At 40.8% G+C, this 20,669-nt stretch overlaps 2 protein-coding genes across 7 annotated transcripts in view; one reads left to right on the top strand and one right to left on the bottom strand.

Moving 5' to 3' along the window:
• Positions 1 to 1,489: 1,489 nt before the first annotated feature.
• LOC103359674 (ras association domain-containing protein 8) lies at positions 1,490 to 9,835 on the top strand. 3 transcript variants are annotated; one of them, XM_008285140.1, is made up of 5 exons: positions 1,490 to 1,570; positions 6,868 to 6,996; positions 7,775 to 8,410; positions 8,492 to 8,754; positions 9,053 to 9,835. In XM_008285140.1, the coding sequence occupies exons 2-5, from the start codon at positions 6,894 to 6,896 to the stop codon at positions 9,206 to 9,208; spliced, it is 1,158 nt and encodes a 385-aa protein (XP_008283362.1). In that variant the 5' UTR covers positions 1,490 to 1,570; positions 6,868 to 6,893; the 3' UTR covers positions 9,209 to 9,835. The 3 variants fall into 3 exon arrangements, with proteins under 3 accessions (XP_008283362.1, XP_008283361.1, XP_008283363.1); XM_008285139.1 differs by having other exon boundaries at positions 8,492 to 8,760; XM_008285141.1 differs by having other exon boundaries at positions 9,058 to 9,183.
• Positions 9,836 to 10,159: 324 nt separating this feature from the next.
• LOC103359675 (protein NLRC3-like) overlaps positions 10,160 to 20,669 on the bottom strand; it is a 15,718-nt gene continuing 5,208 nt past the window's right edge. For 3 of the 4 annotated variants that reach the window (XM_008285143.1, XM_008285145.1, XM_008285146.1), the window contains 7 exons: positions 18,669 to 18,741; positions 18,266 to 18,494; positions 15,813 to 17,568; positions 15,243 to 15,710; positions 13,092 to 13,265; positions 12,602 to 12,648; positions 10,160 to 11,651 (listed from right to left, as the gene is read on the bottom strand). In XM_008285143.1, the coding sequence (XP_008283365.1) occupies positions 11,062 to 11,651; positions 12,602 to 12,648; positions 13,092 to 13,265; positions 15,243 to 15,710; positions 15,813 to 17,568; positions 18,266 to 18,494; positions 18,669 to 18,741 (3,337 nt within the window). In that variant the 3' untranslated portion in view covers positions 10,160 to 11,061. The remainder of the gene's footprint in view (positions 11,652 to 12,601; positions 12,649 to 13,091; positions 13,266 to 15,242; positions 15,711 to 15,812; positions 17,569 to 18,265; positions 18,495 to 18,668; positions 18,742 to 20,669) is intronic. The other variant, XM_008285144.1, reaches the window with a different exon arrangement.

Genomic DNA, 20,669 nt, shown 5'->3' with positions numbered 1-20,669 from the left:
ACACACACACACACACACACACACACACACACACACACACACACACACACACACACACACACACACACACACACTTGGCAGAGTGGAATGCCACCACTCCTCTTTTTATCTCTTATGCAGAGTGGGAGGAGCTCGGTTTCAGTGTCACAGTGACATCACCGTTTAGAGACACAAGCAGGAGCAGAGAAAGTTCTCAAACGTTTTACAAAAGTAAAAATAGCAGAAAAAATAGTGTCAAACTGCCCAAGTCTAAGTAAAATGTCTGTGTGAAACTTAACTTAGTAAGTAAAAAGGAATTCTGCTGACTGTTGTAATATCAAGAGCAAATCTAGTCATGACGAAGAACAGCTTTAGTTTGTCAGGTGACAACATCATTGCAATTTTGGTTTTGGGTATTTTCATGAAAGCGTGAAAGAAAAACAGGAAGATGGAAGAAAGTAACCATGTGAAACGCCAAAGCCTGTCAGCGAGGTTGAAGGGTATGTTATCTTTTAAAATAATCACCAAAATGACACGTCACTACAATTATTCAAATCTGAGCTTAAAATTGTGATGTTTTATCAAAATTGCTTAAACCTAAGTCTTCATCAAACAACTGCCAAACTGTTTGCCACAGATCCTGCAAATAAAAAACAAGAAACCCTTTGACACGTGACAAAAAATCTGAAACTATTTTGCTGAGTTGCAAGCTGGGTTAACACAGAAAAGACAAGAGATGACATGAGAGGCTGAGAGGAAATTAAAACATAGTTCATCAATAAAGTAAATGCAGCATGGCTCAAAAGTGTTATACACAGGAACAAGCTGTCAGCACGTTTTTAGAGGATTCGTGTGATGAAATATCTTTCTAGAACTGATGTGCAGAGTGGTTTGAAAAATATTTAATTTGAAGAGGTTGTAAAAATGTAAACAGGTAAATGTGTATCGTATGTCAAGTCACCACCAGTACTAGAAACTGCCTGAAAATGTTGTTCATGTTGATTTCAAGTTTTTTTTTTAATTTTGAAAAACAAATTAGACTTTTCATTTTTTCATGATGTATGGCATTATAACTGTGTTACGCTGCACAAAAGACATTTTTGGGTTCTGCCTTCTTCTAGACATGTTCTGTTTCCAAAGAGATGAAAGACTAGAAACAGTGAAAAGTGAGCCCACAATGATTAAAAACGTGACAGGAGCAAAGAAACGCCCAGAAGCCGCTTGAGTCTCAGAGGGTTTCAGAAAGTGATGCTGATCCTATTTCAAATTAAATGTAATATTTAAATGTGCAAATCAAATTCTGCACAAAAAGATAAATGAAGAGGCAAGCAGAGCGAAATATTTTTACACTTTGAGCGCTATCCCGATAGGAGCGAATTACCTCTCATTGCTTTCAAAGTGACGTCACTTTTCATGCAGCACTCCCAGCAGGGCTGCATTCCACAGTTTCACTCCTCCTCCTCCTCCTCCCGGCTGAAGTGTGTCTGTAGGTGACTGTTTGACTCTCAGCCTCTCAGCTGCCCACCAGCCTGAACACACAACGGTGAGAAAGAAGAAGGACTGTCAATGAAACAGGAGCTTCAGCTGGAAGGTGAGTGTGTTAAGATTCTTCTTAAAGCTCTACTAACCTTCAGTCAGGGAGATAGTAGTTATCTTGTTGAAAAAAATGTAATCTACTTTGTTTTTGGGTCTATAAATTTAAGCTATTCAAGACGAACCCAGCAGTCATTCCTCTTTAAATTAACTGTAAATTAATTTTTTATGTAATATTTAATTTATATTTCATACACTAATATTACAAGTTGTTATTATTTTATGATTTAATACATTTTTTATCCCATTTTCGGTTGTTTTGTTGTTTCCTGTCTTGTAACCTGTAGAGCAGTTTGGTCAGCTCCACTTAAGAACATTAAAATGATTCATAGCAGCATCAGAACAGACAAAATAGTCGAGTCAGTTGCAATCAGTTCACTAAAAGTGAGAAGAAACACAGGCACAGATAAAATCAAGTTTACAAATTCAGTTAAAATAAGCATTTTCATTTTGCAAAAAGCAATCCCATCAATCAGCCCTAGTTTATAAGTCATGAAGAAATCTAATTTACAAATGTGATTTAGTTAATCGGAGTTGCAGAGCTTAAAATACAGAACAGGCAATACACTCAAAGACGTTATGAGAATTAGATTTTTATCATTTCTTAATATTTTTATACAAGCAAAAAGGTTTTTAAAGCTCACTTCTTAAGGCGAACAAGTATTTTTCTATCAAGAAATGAAGAGAGCTGTCACCACTTTCAAGTCTTATATATTTAGATGAGTAAAATTTGTGATTATCCACATTAAAAAAAAATTAAGTTAGTTTCTAAGACTCTGAGGACTTAAAGCACCAATTGATTAATTTTCTGAATGATGGTGAGACTGAAACCGATGCTGAACAGAGGAATCTAGTAAACAGAGAGTGAAGGTATTTGTGGGTGGAGCCTGAGTCTTCCAGGAATGTCAGCGTGTTCTGCCACATTCCTGCACTCAGCAAACCTGTGTGTCTTCTCCTGCAAATGTGTGACAAGCACACAAACACACACCTTCCCACACTTCACACACCTGTTCTAAAATTATACACTTACCTGTGTGGTAAACTGAGCACTTTAAGGGTTCCTCAAACGTAAGACAAAAATAAAGTCACTTCAAGAAGTATTAAGACCCCTTTGCTTTTTGCACACCTGCCATTTATTCCATCTTTCTACATTCAGTATCCCATAATAGCGTTTTGCTGTGGCTTCCAACTGTGTGTCGACACGTCTCACTTGCTTTCATAATCTTTGAGATTTACTTACTGGAGTCCACCTGAGGCAACCTGAATTGCTTGTACAGTTAAGTTGAGGAAGTTGTACACCTGTGTATATATAAGACCCCACTGCTGCATCACAGTGCATGTCAAAGACTGAGCCCTGAAATCCAAGAACTCTCTATAAAGAGGTTTAACTGAGCAGACATAGATCAGGGTGAGGGTATAAAAGCATTTCTAAAGCTCTGAGTGTTCCCAGGATCACAGTGGCCTCAATAACTCAGAAGTCTGGAAACACCAACAAGGTTGCTTGTCCAACCAGAGTAACCGAACAAGTACATCCATGGTCAGGGTGGTGATAAAGAACCCGACAGTCCCTCTACTAGAGCTTTAGAAATCCTCTGCAGAGATGGGAAAGCTGCTGGAAGGACAATCATCTCAGCTGGAGGAAGCCATTCCAAGTAAAAGACACATGACAGCCCGCATGGATTTTGACAAACCACATTTTAAAGACTCCGAGAGAACAAGGAAAAAGACTGTCTGATCTGATAAGATAAAAACTGGAACTCTTTGGGCACAACTCCAAACACTATGTCTTCTAAACAGCAGGCACAGCTAATCACCTGCTAACACCGTCCTTACACTGAAGCACGGTGGTGGCAAGCAAGCATCATGTTATGGGGCTGCTTGTCAGCAGCGGGGACAGCGAGATTGGTCAGGACAAATCCCTATTTTGGATAATTTCAGCACCACAATGACCTGAAGCAAGCAGCCAAGACAACTCTTGAGTGGCTTTAAGAGGAGTCTCTGACTGTCCTCGAGTGGTGCAGCTAGAGTCCAGACTTCAACCCCACACAACATCTGTAGACAGACCTGAAGGTTGAAGTTTAGATGTTTCCCATCCAATTTCACCATGCTTGAGTGGATCTGCTGATAGAATAAGATAAACTGCCCAAATCCAGATGTGCAAGGCCTGTAGAAACTTATCCAAGAGGACCACAAACTCCAAAGTGCTGAATAAGGTTCCAACTGCCTTTGTAAGTGAGAGATTTCAGTTTTTGGCTCTACTAAGCTAGCAAAACAACTGAGTGTAGATTGGTGGGGTGAAAAAACAACAACTATTTTATTCATTTAAATAAAATATAATAAAACATGCAAACAAAGAAGAGGTCTGGTAATCTTGTAGGTCAACAACAACTGTGAGACCTAAATGAACAATTGCGGGCTGCATCTGTGAGAGACACTTAAACAATAAATCTTAATTTCCTTATCACCAGGCTAGAGTGAGATTTGAAACTTTACATTTCCACTGAATCAAATTTCGAAATGGGAAAATAAATGATAGCCTTATTACAACGACTCAGTGAAACTGATGCTATTGGATGTATTCCAAAAAATCTCAACAGCAACTCTACCAAATTTGAAGCAACAGAAATGAAGCACAACAATGCTGCATCTATTTTAGTCATAGTTGCATAAGGCAGCCTCTTCAGTAAATCACCACATTCAGCAACCTTCGAAAAATGGCACCAGTTCAGTGTTTACAACAGATAAAGTCTGGTTCTGATACAGGGACCTCCAGGGTTAGTTAATAATTAGTTTGGCTTAACAACACCGCACAGTGTATCCACTGTGTGCTGTTTTATGTACGCCTAATAAGTGTGAATGGAGTAAATGTGTTTAGTTACTCTCCGCGAAGATCTTTAGGAATAAATAAAAGTAAAATGAAAGTCAGTTTGAAGGAACAACTGGTCTTGCCTGCTTTTGAATGTAAACGTGAGGAGAGACAGTGAGAGTAAAGACGTATCTGAAAAATATTTGCTGATGTGTCAACTGCTTTCAAACAGTGTGTTGTTTATCTTACATTGTCTCACTAGCTTTTGGTGCCAAAATTCCCAGAGTAGAAAATTCCCCAACATGAGTATTGGGTGTCAGTTCACCCTTCTGTATTGTGACATCATGAGAGAGTGACATCTTATACTTGTTTTCACCTTCAGGTTGCTTCAATTCACACACATCATCCAGGAGATGGATTACATTTTTGTACAGAAACAGCAGGCTGAGAAAGTTGCCATGTTCTTATGACAAAATGTGTTTTTTGATAAATGTAACGCAGCCTGATTTAAACGTATTGTTCAGATAAAATGGTCATAGTGCTTCTTATCAATGCTTTTCATTTAATCATTCTGACAAGGGCAAATAAAATGCATTCAAGTGCCAGTTTAACCAAATCTCACCAAAATCTTTTCTCGCATACTTTTGTGATATCTATTGAGTATTTGGGCCACTGTAGGAGAAAAATATTCTGAAATTTAAAGAGAGATGACATGTTTCGAGCACAGCAAAATCATAAGCCTCTCTCAGATATACATGCCTTTCTGTTGATCTCACTGCATGTGAACACGTTGGCTTCATGTCTGAATAAGCACCTTGCTCACTCTTCTGTAAAAGTTACGACAACAGTCTAACTGGGTTTGACCTAGAAACATTTCTGTCTCGTTCAATATGCATAAGTCTGAAATGCACGCCATCATATTAACGAATAGTAAAGTCAATTCAAGTCACCAGTATTTATATAGCAGATTTGAAAGAAATAGTTACAAAAAATAGTGGTTTCCAACCTTTTGGGGTCTCCACAAAAAGCAATGTGTAGGCTTATTCACATTTCAGGTGTCTGTAGGTAGACATTAGCGAGGGTTAAACAATTTGGAGAAAACATTAAATTAGGATTTTTCTGACAGATATTGCAATACAAGTTTTAGGGTCTTGCCTCAGTTCAATACTCACTCTGTAATATAAAGATTTAAAACATCTTGAAGCATTATCCCATGAGAAACCACCAAAAGTGTGACTGTTGCACAAGGAGGATGCAGTGAATTTGTGAAAACCACTGACACAACAGCTTCAACCCTGGGTCAGACGCACTGTCTAATGTATATTGTAAAGTGCAGTCTTTGCGATTTGCTAATTGCAAGATTCTGACTTGACTAATTGTTCAGCCCTATTAGTGGTTAAAACTTGCTCCACCTGCTGCAGCTACAACAGTAACATGCTGCCGACACATAGAGACTTCACTGTTGCAAATCCATGATATCATACGTTACACAGCACTTATTGTATGAAAAGCACAGGTGGAATTAGAGCATGTGTCCTAGTAAACTGGTCCAGTGAGCCCTACATGGAATGCAGCCATCAGAAATGTAAATACACCTGTTTACTTTCTGCTATTATATTTCTGCTGTGAGAAAGGTGCAAACCAGGATCTTATCTCTCTTCAGTGGAATGCAGTTGTTTACATCTGTGTACATTGTTACCTCTTAGTGTCGGCTGTTGCTAAAATTGTCAATTTAACCTGCATCATGCCCCCTATTAGCGACACAACTCCAGCAAAGCAAGACTGATAACATTGACACCGCTATCACCTGGAAGTAAATGCTAAATGCTTCCCAGTTCTTCTTAGGACTTCTCAGACTTAGGGTGAAGGCAGGGGACACCCTGGACAGGTCACCAGTCTATCACAGGGCCACACTTAGAGACAGACAACCAAGCACACTCACATTCACACCTACGGACAATTTAGAATCACCAATTAACCTCAACATATTTTTGGACCTTGTGGGAGGAAGCCGGAGAACCCAGAGAGAACCCACGCTGCACTGGGAGAACATGCAAACTCCATGCAGAAAGATCCTGGGTGTCCTCACCTGGATGCAAACCGGCGACCTTCTAGCTGCGAAGCAACAATGCCAACCACCGAGCCACCTTGCAGCCCATGATACAACCAAGCATGCAATATGTTGGAAATGATAATGGACACGTAGACAGTGGGGTCATAGGCCAGAAATCCCAGGTCAGCAGCAAGTGTGTCCATCATGTAGTGCTGCATATGTGCAACCTGTTAGTGCAGGTTTATGGAATGTTGTCCTACTCTTCCTGAGGGGTTTGTTAAAGTTGGTGGCATTGTGTAAAACAGGATGACATTCAGAATCTACAACAGCTATTTAATACCCTTCTCCACTGGACATCTCTTGCAGTGATTTTTATTTTTTTTGGTTTACAATGATGTTTTCTGATTCGGTTACTCATGTGTTCATCTCCTTGCAGGTCACAGGCGGTGCTGAGAGCGAGTGATGGAGCTGAAGGTGTGGGTGGAGGGTGTGGTCAGAGTGGTTTGTGGCCTGTCACTGACCACTTCATGTCAGGACGTCGTCATAGCTCTCGCACAAGCAATTGGTAAGTTTTCTAGTGTTACCATCATTCAACATAGGCTCGGCCACGTCATTATAAACACATTTTACTTCATGAAAAAGTTTTTCTTTTAAATATGTCTGATAGCACCCCCCTTAGCACAGACTTTACAGTTTTATCTTCATTTGCTATTCCTTGAATAGCATCAGTTTTAGAATGTGTTCATTAGGCCCTTTTTCATTGTAAACACTACAAACTGTGGTGGAGATAATCTAAGACTCTGAGCATGTTAGTCGTCTTTTCTGACACACCAGTACACAAATCTAAAGTGCTCTTGCAGCAATTTTTAACATGACACCACTGGTATTAATCTCAAGAGGTCAGTGAGGGCATGAGTACAAATGAAGACAGACAACAGCAGAGTAGAGCTTAAAAAAAGTAAAACACAAATGAAACAGCTAGAATGCCATTCAAAACAGCTAAAAGTCAAAAACAGAACACAGCTACAAAGATTTAAAAAAAACAAAAAACAAATATAAACTGTTTGAAGAAAATTTAGAACAGCTAAAACCTGTCAGAACAGACAAACTATGGTAAACACAAGGAAATACCAGGAAATAAGGCTTATTTCACATTGTGTGCTGCTGTTTTAACCTTTCTTTGAACCTGTTATTGTGTAACAGTACATTATGTTACAGTAAACAGATGCCTTCGCCAATAGCCTTCTGGCCAATGTAAACCCTGCCAGCAGTCAGCTGTTTGTCAGGTTGTACTGTATTGTGTTGTTAAATATTAGTCCTTTGTGTGTGTCTGCTGTGCACAGGTCAGACAGGCCGGTACGTTCTTATCTTGAAGCTACGAGCGAATGAGAGACACTTGGTGGCTGAAGACTGTCCCCTGCAGCAGCTGGCTCAGCTGGGACAGCAGGCTGCAGAGGTCCAGTTCATCCTGCGGAGGACCGGTCCCAGCCTCAGTGAGGGTCCAAACACACCCTCCACAGTGAGACGCCTCCCCCTGCCCAGACCATCAGAACCAGAGCCCCTCAAACACCACAAAGAGCCGCAAAAGGCCTTCACTTTCAATCTGGGACCCTCGACCTATCCTAAAAGGACTAAACCAGACAGAGGCTGGTCTCCGTCGCCCAGAGCCTCGCCTGAACCCCGGGCTTCTCCTGTTTCTTTCATAGACCCTCCAAACTCTGCGAAGGCCTCCAAAGAGGAGGTGTTTAGGCAGATTCTGCAGCAACAGAGGAGGCTGCAGGACCTGGATATTCAGCTTCAAGCTCTGGAGAGAGAGACAGAGCAGTGGGAGAGGTACTCTGCTGCAGCCCCAAGTCCGACTCCAGGCCTTGCAGAGGAACTGGAGGAACTGGAGCAGCGGCTGAGGCAGACCGAGGCAGAGCTGACGCATGCAGAGCCCTGGGAGGAACAGTTACAGGAAGAGATAGAGCGGGAACGAGGTAAATCTGTTTACATTTTACACATTTAAGCAAGCATCTTCATCCTTTGGCGTTATTAAAACGAGAAACTTTAATCAACAGATATGCACAAGCGTCTGCACCAGATACACTCGTCCATAGATGATCAGAGTTACAAGATCAGGGAGCTCCAAAGTCGCTCTGCACATCTCGAGCAGGACCTGCAGCTTACAGCCCACAGCCAGAGCTCTCGGGCGGGAACACCACAGCCAGACGAGGCCCTGAGGCCCCTGAAGCAGGAGCTCCACAACCGGCTGCAGCTGGGTGAAGAACTGGATGCAACACTGTCAGAGACGCAGAGGGAGCTACAAACTGCAGAGGAAAGGGTAAAGGTATAACTCTATCCATCATCTAAGATTCTCTCGAAGGGCTCCGTCACGCCAGAGCTTATGACAGAAGCACGTCAGACCCAAATGATCCATGGAACCCCCAAGGGAAAGGGAAAGGGAAGATTGTGTTTAAATAAAACCACCAAAATGACATTATTTACCAGAGCCAGAAACTGTTGAAACACAAAGAACTGTCATCTCTAAATAAACTACATTGTGTAAGAAGTAAAACGTATAGGTTTCTTGAATTCAGCACAATGCCGTCTGATAATATAAAATCTTTTGTGTCCTCTAGGACAGATTGGGGACGATCGAGGAGCTGAACAAGGAGCTGAGACACTGTAAACTGCAGCAGTTCATCCAGCAGACTGGTGTAACTCCACACACTGACCAGACAAACTCCCTACTGGTCAACGAAGTTTACCTCAGCAATGCTGGTATTGTGGAGTAGAAGGAGCCAAGACTCTGTCACTGAATATCAGCAGGTTGATTAAAATAATTCTTACCTACACTTTGGCTTTCTTAAGTCAAATATTAAAACAGAAAATAGTGACAGTGAAGAACCTACAATTCCTGTTATGGGAATTTCTATCTTCTCAGATCACATAAAGAAGGAAATGCAGCAAAAATTGTAGGAAAAAAGTGAAAGTCAAACTAAGTGAATGTAGCAAAGTGAACAACATCTTCCTCATTGATGTGATGGGTACATATGAAAATTCTGACTATATGCTTATACCTAAACAGCATTTTCTGTTTCTGCTGCAGGACTGGAAAAAAAAAACATGTTCTCAGAAACCTTTGAAACCCGTCCACAGTAGAGTGTGTGTGTGTGTGTGTGTGTGTGGTTAGAAATCACTGCCAGTATCTCTAAAAAGAAAAGGACTTTTATATGAAGTAATGTTGATGCTACTTGTTTTTTTTGCTTGTTAATATTTTATACTTGTCACATGAGTCTGTATTGTAATTAACAGTTCACACAGCTGTTGAAGACTATAATAATGTTATTTTTTTTGTATTTTTAAACAACGGACTGCACTGTACTCCTTTTCTGAATTAAAGTTCCCCTGATGCAGAAGTATATCGTTTTGTCTTTGCTCCACCAGAGGTCGTCAAAGCTTCATCTATGATGTGATGCAGCTTTGACTGCACACATTGTTAGCGCGTCCTGCAGCAACAGTGCAGTGCATTCAATTGAAATACAAACACACACATGCATAAATACGACTATAAGACATTAGAAAACACAGAAACTGGTCATTTGTAAAGCCCAGCTTGCTTCTTTCAATTTCTCATTTTTAGAGCAATCGTCATGAACACCAAACTATTCAGTGAAAAATATAAATATGAGACATTCATGGCATTCGTCCTTAAAAGTATACTTAAATTAAAATCATTGCCTTACTGTAAATCAAACTGAGTTTATTTACTTAGCATTTTTTTTCATTCAACAGTTCAAGTGACCAAGCAAGCAACAGCAAGAATATGTGCAAAAAAACAAGACAAGAAACTTCTAAAACAAAATAAAGGTAGTAAGACAAGAACGTTTTAGATCAATTTCTAAAATAAAATAAATTTACATGCCAAAATGTTAAGACCAACAGATTTTCCTTAAACATGTCTAATGGAGGAGGAACGAGGATCTACAAGGCCTGGAGGTAGAGTTGGAGCAGAGAAGTTAACCAGTTAAACAAATGAAAGAACCCCAGAATTCATTCTGTGTTTTGTAGGTAGCCAGTGCAGTGACGCTAGTAAAGGTGCGATGCTTTCCATTTTTCTTTCAGCATAAAGGTGTGGCTAATTTTCCAGTTGCAGACATGCTTTGATGCAACGTCTACCTACAAAAATAGAAAACTGCATCCGATAAGTCACGACCGTATTTATGACCATTCACCAAACAGTCAACACCAAAGTCTTCATCCCTGTCCAGATGTGGATCAGCAGCCAATAAGAAATGTGGCTTTTGAACATCTGGTTGTCATAATCAAGTCTGCTGCAGCTCTAAATATCAATAAAAATGCAGCTCATCAACAAACACTTCTAAAGATGGAATCCATGCAAAAGAATGATCCACAACAGTATCAAATCATGGTGAAAATGATCAACATCTATATATATTAGCATTTTTTGTCAAAAATAAAATCTTTAAAAAAATTATTATTGTTGTTGTTGTTAGTAGTTGTTGTTGTTGTATTTAAATGTTCTCATTTGTTTGTCACTTCCAGTCAGAGGAAATCTACTGGCCAAAAAAGAAATCACTATAAATCAAAATATGAACAATATAGGGTTTGACTATACGTAGACTTCTCAGACGCTTGTTTCTGCGCTCTCTGTAGAACACAGAATCACAGAGGAACCAGACCGGAGCCTAGAACCAGATGTGGACAAACATCTGAATCCAAGTCCAAACGCCGGATAGAGAGGTTCAGTGAATGTGCAGTAAAAGGTGTGGAGGGGGATCAGTGTGTCACAGGAGACTCTGTAGAAGGTCAGAGTACCGGCTGGACAGTCCAGATACACTGCTACTCTGTCACAGGCAGGCAAGGAGCGGCAAGGGAGTTTGGTTTCTCTGCCATTGTGATAAACAAAGCAGCCGTCAACAGAACAGCGCAGGCTCCAGGACTGATCGCTCCCTCCAAACCTGCACTCATCCCCGTCTCCTCTCCTTCTGATTCCTCTGTAGGTCACTGCTGCACAAACGTCTCCTAGCCACTCGGCTTCCCAGTAGGAGCGACCGGTCAAACCATCTCTACACAGAACCTGAGGCCAAAAGTCGAATCTGTCTGGGTGATCAGAGCACAACTGCTCCTCTCTAAATATCACCCTTTGGTTGCTGTTGTCCATCAGCTTGAGGTTTTGGTGTGCTGTGACTGGGTCCAGTGTGAGTTCACAGGCATCTGAAAATCCCAGGTGACAGTACTTATATTAATTTTTGCAAACTTAAATTTTATTTCACAGCTTGGAATAACAGTGTTAGTTGTTAAATATTTTATCATTTAGTGATACAAACATTAGGATGGGACCAGCAGTGTTCATCAGGATAAAGCTTGACTGATGTTCTACAGAGGTTATTTGAACACAATTGTCACTGAAAGTCTCAAAGATTGGTGTGATAAAGTCAGGGATTATTCTTAAATGACATGCAAACCGAAGCTTTTCTACTGCTGGAGGGAGATTAATCTTGAGGATATATTTGTTTAGATGGATGTGGGGGGAAAAAACACAAAAGTGCTTCAGTAAAAAGCAATTTGACTTCTTTTTTGGTTCTTGAAGATGTTTCACTTCTAATAAAAGAAACATTCTCAGTTTTCACTGACTACTTGGGAGTCCTACATGTTTATTCTCACCCTGAAAACACACAGCTAATGGCCCATTAATGACCCAGTTCTCACATGCCTTGAGCTGTGAATGGCTGCAAATCTGCCTTGTTAGGAATGACTCAATGATAACGAACATGAGATCTCAAGACTGCAACACAAGTACCTGATACGACAAGTCAAGTCATTTACATAGCACATTTAAAAGACTGTCCCTTATCCATTAGTTGTAGGTAGGCTGCTCAATATTGTCCTCAAGACTGAAGTACAACTGGGACTATCCAGTAGTCACTAAGAACTTAAGAAGCCTCTTGGACGAGAGGTGAAACATCTTGAGGAATCTAAAAAGACGTCCAGTTGCTTTTTCCTGAAGCATTTAGGAATACCATCAACCAGACTACTGAAAATCACTGAGGCAAAGAGGAAAACAAATTCCTAACTGTACTTCAACCAACATGCTGCAACAAAAAGTATCCTAATAGTTAGCCATGTATGGTGATGTCCTCATGAAGTAAATTTTAAACACTCACACTTTCTTACACCACGTACTAGCCTCTTCTCTCCACAGTTGTCCATCCTGGAGAAACAAACAAAGTTAGAGCCATACTCATGTTCTTTCCATTGTCTGTCAGCCAGTAAACATGCCACTGGTGTCTATCACACACTGACTGTATCAGGTTCATGATTTAACATGGAGCTGAGCAGAGCCTGAGCTCCACTCGGTTTTGTTCCAGGCCAAAGGGTCCTTGATTATATCATGGCTTCTCTTATGACTTCTATGCCAATGACACCAATCTGTTCTGGTCGTTATGCCAATCTGAAACTGTACATTCTAGAGCAACTATTGTGATAAAACAAGCTCTCATGAAAACTTCAAAATCTGTTATAGCACCTACTAACATCTCATGTCCTCCATTCTCACTTTCAACAAGTTTGTTTGGGGGGGATATGCAGGCAGTCTGTGACAACTTCTTGCTCTCATTCTTGCTCAGGTTAAATTAATCCAAAAAGCCACACTACCTCAGGGTCTGAAGTGCCCACTGAGGATCCTTCAGTCCAGCAGAAAGCTGCTGCACTCCTGAGTCTCCTGGATGGTTATAGCTCAGGTCCAGCTCTCTCAGATGGGTGGGGTTGTCACTCAGGGCTGAGGCCAAAGATGTACAGCCTTCTTTTGTGATCAGACAGCCTGACAGCCTGGAAACACACAAAAACACAAACAGAGACTTGATTGCATTGAATATGTAACGACTGCGGAGTTTTCATGGCGTGGACCTGCTGCAGAATGTATCTGATTACACTTTGTAAAGGATGAAGTAACAAAACAACCATCAGTTTTGTTCTATCAAAACAAATGCCAACAGGGTGGTCAAGATATTTACAGCCCAATTCTATGTAAAAGGGCTGCACACATCTTGTGGTCTATTTTTATGCGTGCAGAACTGATTCCTGAGGGCCCTTTACAAGGTGTTCTCGCACCAGTTTCGCTGATTACATTGCAAGTGTAGTAATTAAACAGTAATTACGTCTAATACACAGACTATGCCCCTGTTGTTCAATGCAAGGAAATGCATTTCTTTACAGATTTACATTACAAGCAACGAAACAACCTGTCAGCCTATTAGCTAATTTGTTTTTCCGTTTTACAGACACATTCCACATCATGCATGGAGATTCCAATAGGAATGAATAAACTTCTGGTTGGCATGCATGTATATGTGTACAGAGCTTCGTGGAAATGACGTGTCAGTGTTACATTATAAGCATTTTGATTTTGACAAATGTGCAAAATGCTTTGATCCTTGCCAGTTTACATGAAAACTAACACATTTACAAAGAATACAATTTGAGAAAAAAGACCCTTAATGAACTACAGAGGATCCTGTCAAATATAACACATGCAGTCTTGACTTGCTTCAATTATAAAACCTATTTAGAACATTTTTGGGTTACCTAAAGCTAAAGAAGGATTCGGTCACACAATTTGAAAGCAAATTAGCACAACTTTGTTATCATTTTTAATAGCATGGTGGTCAGTAAGGCTAAAGTTGCTGTAGCTGATAGCAAAAAGATTTGTTTAGGGTGCCCCGATAGCTCACCTAGTTGAGCTGGCGACCCATAAACAGGGGCTATAGCGGTCATGGGTTTGAGTCCTGCTCCTGACCATTTGCTGCAGGTCCTCCCCCACTCTTCTCCCCACTTTCCTGTCTCGCTCTCTCACTATCCTGACTAATAAAGGCAAAAAGGTCAGAAAAAAAAAAAAGTTTAGTTTGTTCTTAGCTTTCTGGGTCATTCTGGTTGAATGCTTCTTGATAAAACAATGTTTTCATCAGATTCCACTCATCACTAGGTGGTGATCAGTTGACAGCTCTGCTCCTCGCTTCACCCAAGTGTTCGAAATGTACAGCCGCAGGTCAGATGACACAACTACAAAGTCGATCATCAACCTTTGGCCCAAGGTGCTCTGGTACCAGGTACACTTAAGACACAACTTATGCAATCCATGACTAGCACAGAAGTCCAATAACAGCACACCACTCCAGTTCAAATCAGGCAAGCAGTTCCTCCCAATTACCTCCCCTCCACAATTCTCCATTGTTTCCCATGTGAGTGTTGAAGTCTTCCAGGAGAACTATGGAGTTTCCAAGCAGAACCCCTTCCAGGACACCACCTAGAGACAGCCAGGTACTCTGAGCTGCTATTCAGAGGTTTAGCACAAACAACAGACAGAGTTTTTCCCCTCCACAATACGCAGTTGCAGAGATGTAATCTTTCTTTGTCTGGTCCCTCCACCAGGCCCAATTTACCTTGTGAGACCCAACCTTAGGCAATGCCCCCGACAACATAGCTCCCAGGATCACAGGGACACTCAAACCCTTTCACCACAATAAGGTGGCATTTCTTGTCCTTATGGAAGCAGACCGACAGCACAGACGCAAGACATAAGATGTGGTTACCCAAGGAAGTTGGGTTTCCCCTGGGGTTTCGTCGAGGCAGCAAATAAAGCTTGGCTATGTTGTGTTTGCTTTGTAGTACACCCCTGTGATCCATCACACAACACCAGCCTCCATTGACAGCTAATCTCTTCAGCACATTAATGCTGCCACTTTTATTGAGGAAACAAAAACACAATGTAACAACCACTATGTCAAACACAGACATCAGAATCCTAACCTGAGAGTTTCCAGAGCACATTGTGGACTCTTCAGTCCAGCACAGAGTAGCTTCACGCCTGAGTCCTGCAGGTCGTTGTTGTTTAGGTCCAGCTCTCTCACACTCGAGGACTCTGAGCTGAGAACTGTAGCCAGAACTTCACAGCTTCTCTCAGACAGGTTACAGCCTGTCAGCCTAAAGGGAACAGATTTAGTCAGTAAATTCACACATTGAACATTTATTATAATTAATAGTTTTTTTTTTTTTACATCCAGGGTTTTTTTTTTTAAATTTTTATTATAACTACATCCTGACCTGAGAGTTTCCAGAGCACAGTGTGGACTCTGCAGACCATCACATAGTAGCTTCACACCTGAATCCTGAAGGTCATTGTTACTCAGGTCCAGCTCTTTCACATTTGAGGACTTAGAGCTCAGAAGTGAAGCCAGAGCTTCACAGCTTCTCTGTGAGAGTTTACAGCCATTTAACCTGAACAGCAATAAAAAATGCAAAAGAAAATGCTTGGAATTATGTATTCTTTCCTTGACTGCAGAGGCAACATTTAATCTGACTGGACATGTGTCTACTTACAGAGCTTTTTTGGAGGCTTTCACCACTGGCGTTAGCCACACAAGGGCTTCCTCTGAAGCCGAGTATTTCTTTAGGTCAAACACATCCAGGTCTTTCTCTGAAGACAACAAAATGAAGACCAGAGCTGACCAGTGATCAGGAGAGACTCTGTTTGAGAAGAGACTCCCTGAACTCAGGTACTGCTGAATCTCCTCCACTAGAGAACGGTCCCTCAGCTCGCTCAGGCAGTGAAACAAATTAATGCTTTTCTCTGGACAGGAATTTTCCCTTATTTTCTTCTTGATGTATAGAACCGTTTCTGCTGGTGAGTGACTGCCTGTCTGTGTTAACAAGCCTTGTAGGAGACTCTGATTGGTCTGCAGTGAAAGGCCCAGGAGGAAACGGAGGAACAAGTCCAGGTGTCCATTTGGACTTTGTAAGGCCTCGTCGACAGCACTTTGATAGACCTGGGTCATTGGGTCTTCTGACAGCAGATTTTTTCCAGAGTTGACGAACGTCAGATGGACATGAAGAGCAGCCAGAAACTCCTGAACGCTCAGATGGACGAAGCAGAACACCTTGTTCTGGTACAGTCCACTCTCCTCTTTAAAGATCTGTGTGAACACTCCTGAGTACACTGAGGCTGTTCTGATATCGATGCCACACTCCGTCAGGTCGGACTCATAGAAGATCAGGTTTCCTTTCAGCAGTTGCTCAAAAGCCAGTTTTCCCAGAGACTCAATCATCTTTCTGCTCTCAGGACACCAGTGTGAATCTGTTGCAGTTCCTCCATCGTATTTGACCTTCTTCTGTTTGGCCTGGACCACCAGGAAGTGGATGTACATCTCAGTCAGAGTGTTGGGCAGCTCTCCTCCCTCTCCGGTTTTCAGCAGCTCCTCTAGAACTGTAGCAGTGATCCAGCAGAACACTGGGATGTGACACATGATGTGGAGGCTCCGTAATGTCCCAACGTGGGAGATGATCCTGCTGGCCTGCTCCTCATCTCTGGATCTCTTCCTGAAGTACTCCTCCTTCTGGGGGTCAGTGAACCCTCTGACCTCCGTCATCATGTCGACACACTCAGGAGGGATCTGATTGGCTGCTGCAGGTCGTGTGGTTATCCAGAGGCGAGCAGAAGGAAGCAGCTTCCCCCTGATCAGGTTTGTCAGCAGCACATCCACTGAGGTGGACTCTGTAACATCAGTCAGGGTCTTATTGTTGTTGAAGTCCAGAGGAAGCCTACACTCATCAAGACCGTCAAAGATGAACACAACCTGGAAGTGTTCAAAGCTGCAGATTCCTGTTTCTTTGGTTTCAGCAAAAAAGTAATGAACTAGTTCTACCAGGCTGAAGCTTTTCTCTTTTAGCACATTCAGCTCTCTGAAGGTGAATGGAAATATAAAGAGTACGTCCTGGTTGGTTTTGTCTTCGGCCCAATCCAGCGTGAACTTCTGTGTTAACATTGTTTTCCCGATGCCAGCCACTCCCTTTGTCATCACTGTTCTGATTGGGTGATCTCCTCCAACTGTGGACTGAAAAATGTCTTTACATTTGATAGTTATTTCTGTTTTTTTTGGTTTCCTGAATGCATTTTCAATTTGTCTGATCTCATGTTCATCATTGACTTCTCCAGTGGCTCCCTTTGATATGAAGAGTTCAGTGTAGATTTCATTCAGAAGTGCTTTTTTTCCTGGCTGAGCAATCCCCTCAAACACACGGTGAAACCTCCTCTTTAGATTAGACTTAAGTCTACGTCGACACTCTGCACTTTGAGCTCCTAACACAAACAATAAATGAAATTAGGGACATATCCAAAAGAAAATTGAGAAATTCTAAAGGATAATGCTATCAATTTCAAATACAATGAATGCATCCTACTAACAATTCTGCCAATCCCTAGTAGTATTTGTATCCACACAATAAACACAGTGTGCTTGTGTCATCAAAGACACACTTACAAAACAAAACAAGGGTAACCTTGGTAATTTTTTGTCAATTTGAGATCAAGAAAAACCAACAACTTTACAGCTTGACTTGCTTAACAGCAAATATTTGGTGTAGTATTTGGGTGCTTTATCACTATTTTATTTGAATTTATTTAATTGAATTTCCCTTCTGGGATGAATAAAGTATTTTTCATTTCATTTCATTTTCATTTCATTTATTTTGCCACCTTTCCCCGTCTTAACTTTTTTGAAACGTGTTTGCAGGCATCAAATTCAAAATGTTCATAAGTTTTCAAACTTCTTGAAACATTTGATGCATTGCCTTTGCACTGTTTTTGATGTGCATTCTGTTTTTATTTTTATTATACTACTAAACACTGAGACAGGACTTTCAGTAATTAACAGAAAAATGTTTTTAAAACATCCAATGACAGAAGTCATTTAAAGGATTTCTAACCAGATACTTAAATTTTTTAAATGGAAACACAAAATATGTTCAAAATGTCTCAGAACTCTAAAGCTCCTTACTGTTCTGTAGGGTATTAGCCAGTTCTTCCTCAGACATTTTCCTAAGGCAGTGCCGTATCACCTCCATCACTGCCTCTCTGCAACCCTTTGTCTGCTCCTCCACCTCACCAGCCATCATGTCTTCATCATCCATCTGCTTCTCCAAGCATTCTGGGTAATCTGCTCTCAGTATTTTTTGGCAATTCTTCAGCTCTTTTTCCACCAAAGAGTAAATGTTCATCCGAACCACCTGGAAAATAACAACAAATTGAATGCAGTTGAATGTTGATTCATGTGATTTATCTGTCTGTCTGGAGGTTTAGTGAGTTAAACAGAGCGGTCTGAATAAGGCAAAGTCCAGAATGATAGGTAATCATTTAATTTGATATAGTTACTAGTTAAAGGTGCTTGGAGATGTACTCACTGTAAATTTGGCACTCAGGTTTTCTTGATATTTCTGGGCGGGCTGACCACTGGGTGCTGAGGGCTGCTGAAATCTGGAGAAAACATCATGAATCGATGCTTTTATGACACTATACCTCGAGTCACTGCGGATCTAGAACTTATTTGGTACAATCTGTTTTGACCTTTAAAGAGACATATGCCTTTATCTCTTTACTTACTGCAACAGCCCTTTAACCTGCCCTGAACCAAAAATCTCTTCAGACTGCACAGAACTCAGCTGCTGTGCTTTTCACCCAGTATGATTTAAGGCAGATTTTAAGATTTTACTGGTTCTTTTTAAGGCCTTTCATGTCATCTTTCCCACCTATATTTATGACCCTTTATTACTGTATGCACTCGTGCACACTTTGATGGTAGCCTTTCGTCTGGTCTAGGGACTGGAGCTGAAAACTAAAACAGACAAACTGTTGGCTCTTTCATTGCCTTCTAAAAACACACATTTATCAGGGAGGTTTCCTAAATTTAATTGAGTTTGAATTTCCTTTAGATGTCTTTAATTTCTTTTAAAAATGTTTAAAGCCNAACTTAACAGAAAAAAAGTACCGTTTTTGTTATGGTTAAATTCAGACAAAATAATTCAGGTTTGATGGCAACAAACTTTAACATGAGAAATTCAACAGCTTTTAAAATTTAGAATCAGATGAGCCTGATTTGCTTCCACGTAGCTGAGGGAAAGCCAACCCAGTCTCATGGCAATTCGTGAAATAGTCACGAAATTTTATCTATTGTTTCATGTCCAGGGACACCATTTGCCCAAGTTTGCCACCGTAGTAAACAATTCATGTTACAAAATACACATTAACGAAATCCATCTGACTGGCATTTTGTATCAGCCAGGCGGATATTGCTTATGTAGCAAGTCACGATGGAAATCTTTATAACACGAAATAGTCTTTTGACAACAAAAGCAGTAATTGTAAGAAAAACAAAACAAAGTGTTCAGGTATTTGATACTTTAAGCNCCAGTTGTCAGGTTCTAAGTGCAAAGTCTGTCAACATCATTGTGGTACCTAGAAACAGCAGCTTCGTGTTTACAGGTTGCGCAGACGTGCATGCAAAATGTACATCACATTCGTTACCAACAAATAATACATAATGTCTCAGGTTGGACTTATTTTGAAAAAAGTTTTATTTGGACAGGCATGGTAACCATAGTTCAACGTTCATTTTAAGTTTGTGTTGATGTTGGGATGCAAGATGGCAAATGTGACCAGGAGGATTTAAAATGTGGATTTTCGTACTGGGCTGGACACGAATAGGCGAATAGCCAACTATTGGTTCGCTGTGCTGCAATTGGTATATCAATTTTGATCTCCAAATGAGAGCAGCTCTGTCTACCATCACCCCAGACTTTGAAACTCTAATCAAGAGTCAAGCACGTGCCCAACTGTCTCATTAACTTCAACAAATGGCCTGATTAGGCCAAAACTTTATTTTCGAGTAGTGGTTAATGACCATGGGAAAATGTGTTTCCCAGGGTGAGACCAGTTGAGAACCCCTGATCTAGTGGACATATTGCAGATTCCAGTCGTCCTGCACCTGCTACAGCTCAATACCGAGTACTGTTTATTCCACCATGACAAAAGGTTTTGACATGTTTTGTTTGTTAATATACAGTACAAGTTAACAGGCCTTATTTTATGTCACACAAAACACTAGACTACCACAATTTCTGATTTGCATATTCTTGGTGTAAAATCCCTCGTTTTTCTCTCCTCGCTTTTTTAGTGTTGCTGATTTTTAACAATGAATCAGGTAACACTGTTCAGGTGGCTGAAACACTCCTTTAAGGTTTAAGAGCACGTGATAGTCAGAATGGATCAATACAAACACTCATCACCACAAAGTGTAACTGTCTCTTTACTTAGAGTGCATTTAGGAAATGAAAATGTGAAGTACCGAGCAAACAAGTGCTCAAATCTGACACCATGAATGCTGATCATTCTTTACATATAAAATG

Source organism: Stegastes partitus, unplaced genomic scaffold (assembly GCF_000690725.1).
Source record: "Stegastes partitus isolate 25-593 unplaced genomic scaffold, Stegastes_partitus-1.0.2 Scaffold388, whole genome shotgun sequence".
NCBI lineage: Eukaryota > Metazoa > Chordata > Actinopteri > Pomacentridae > Stegastes > Stegastes partitus.
This window is presented reverse-complemented; position numbering and strand designations above follow the sequence as displayed.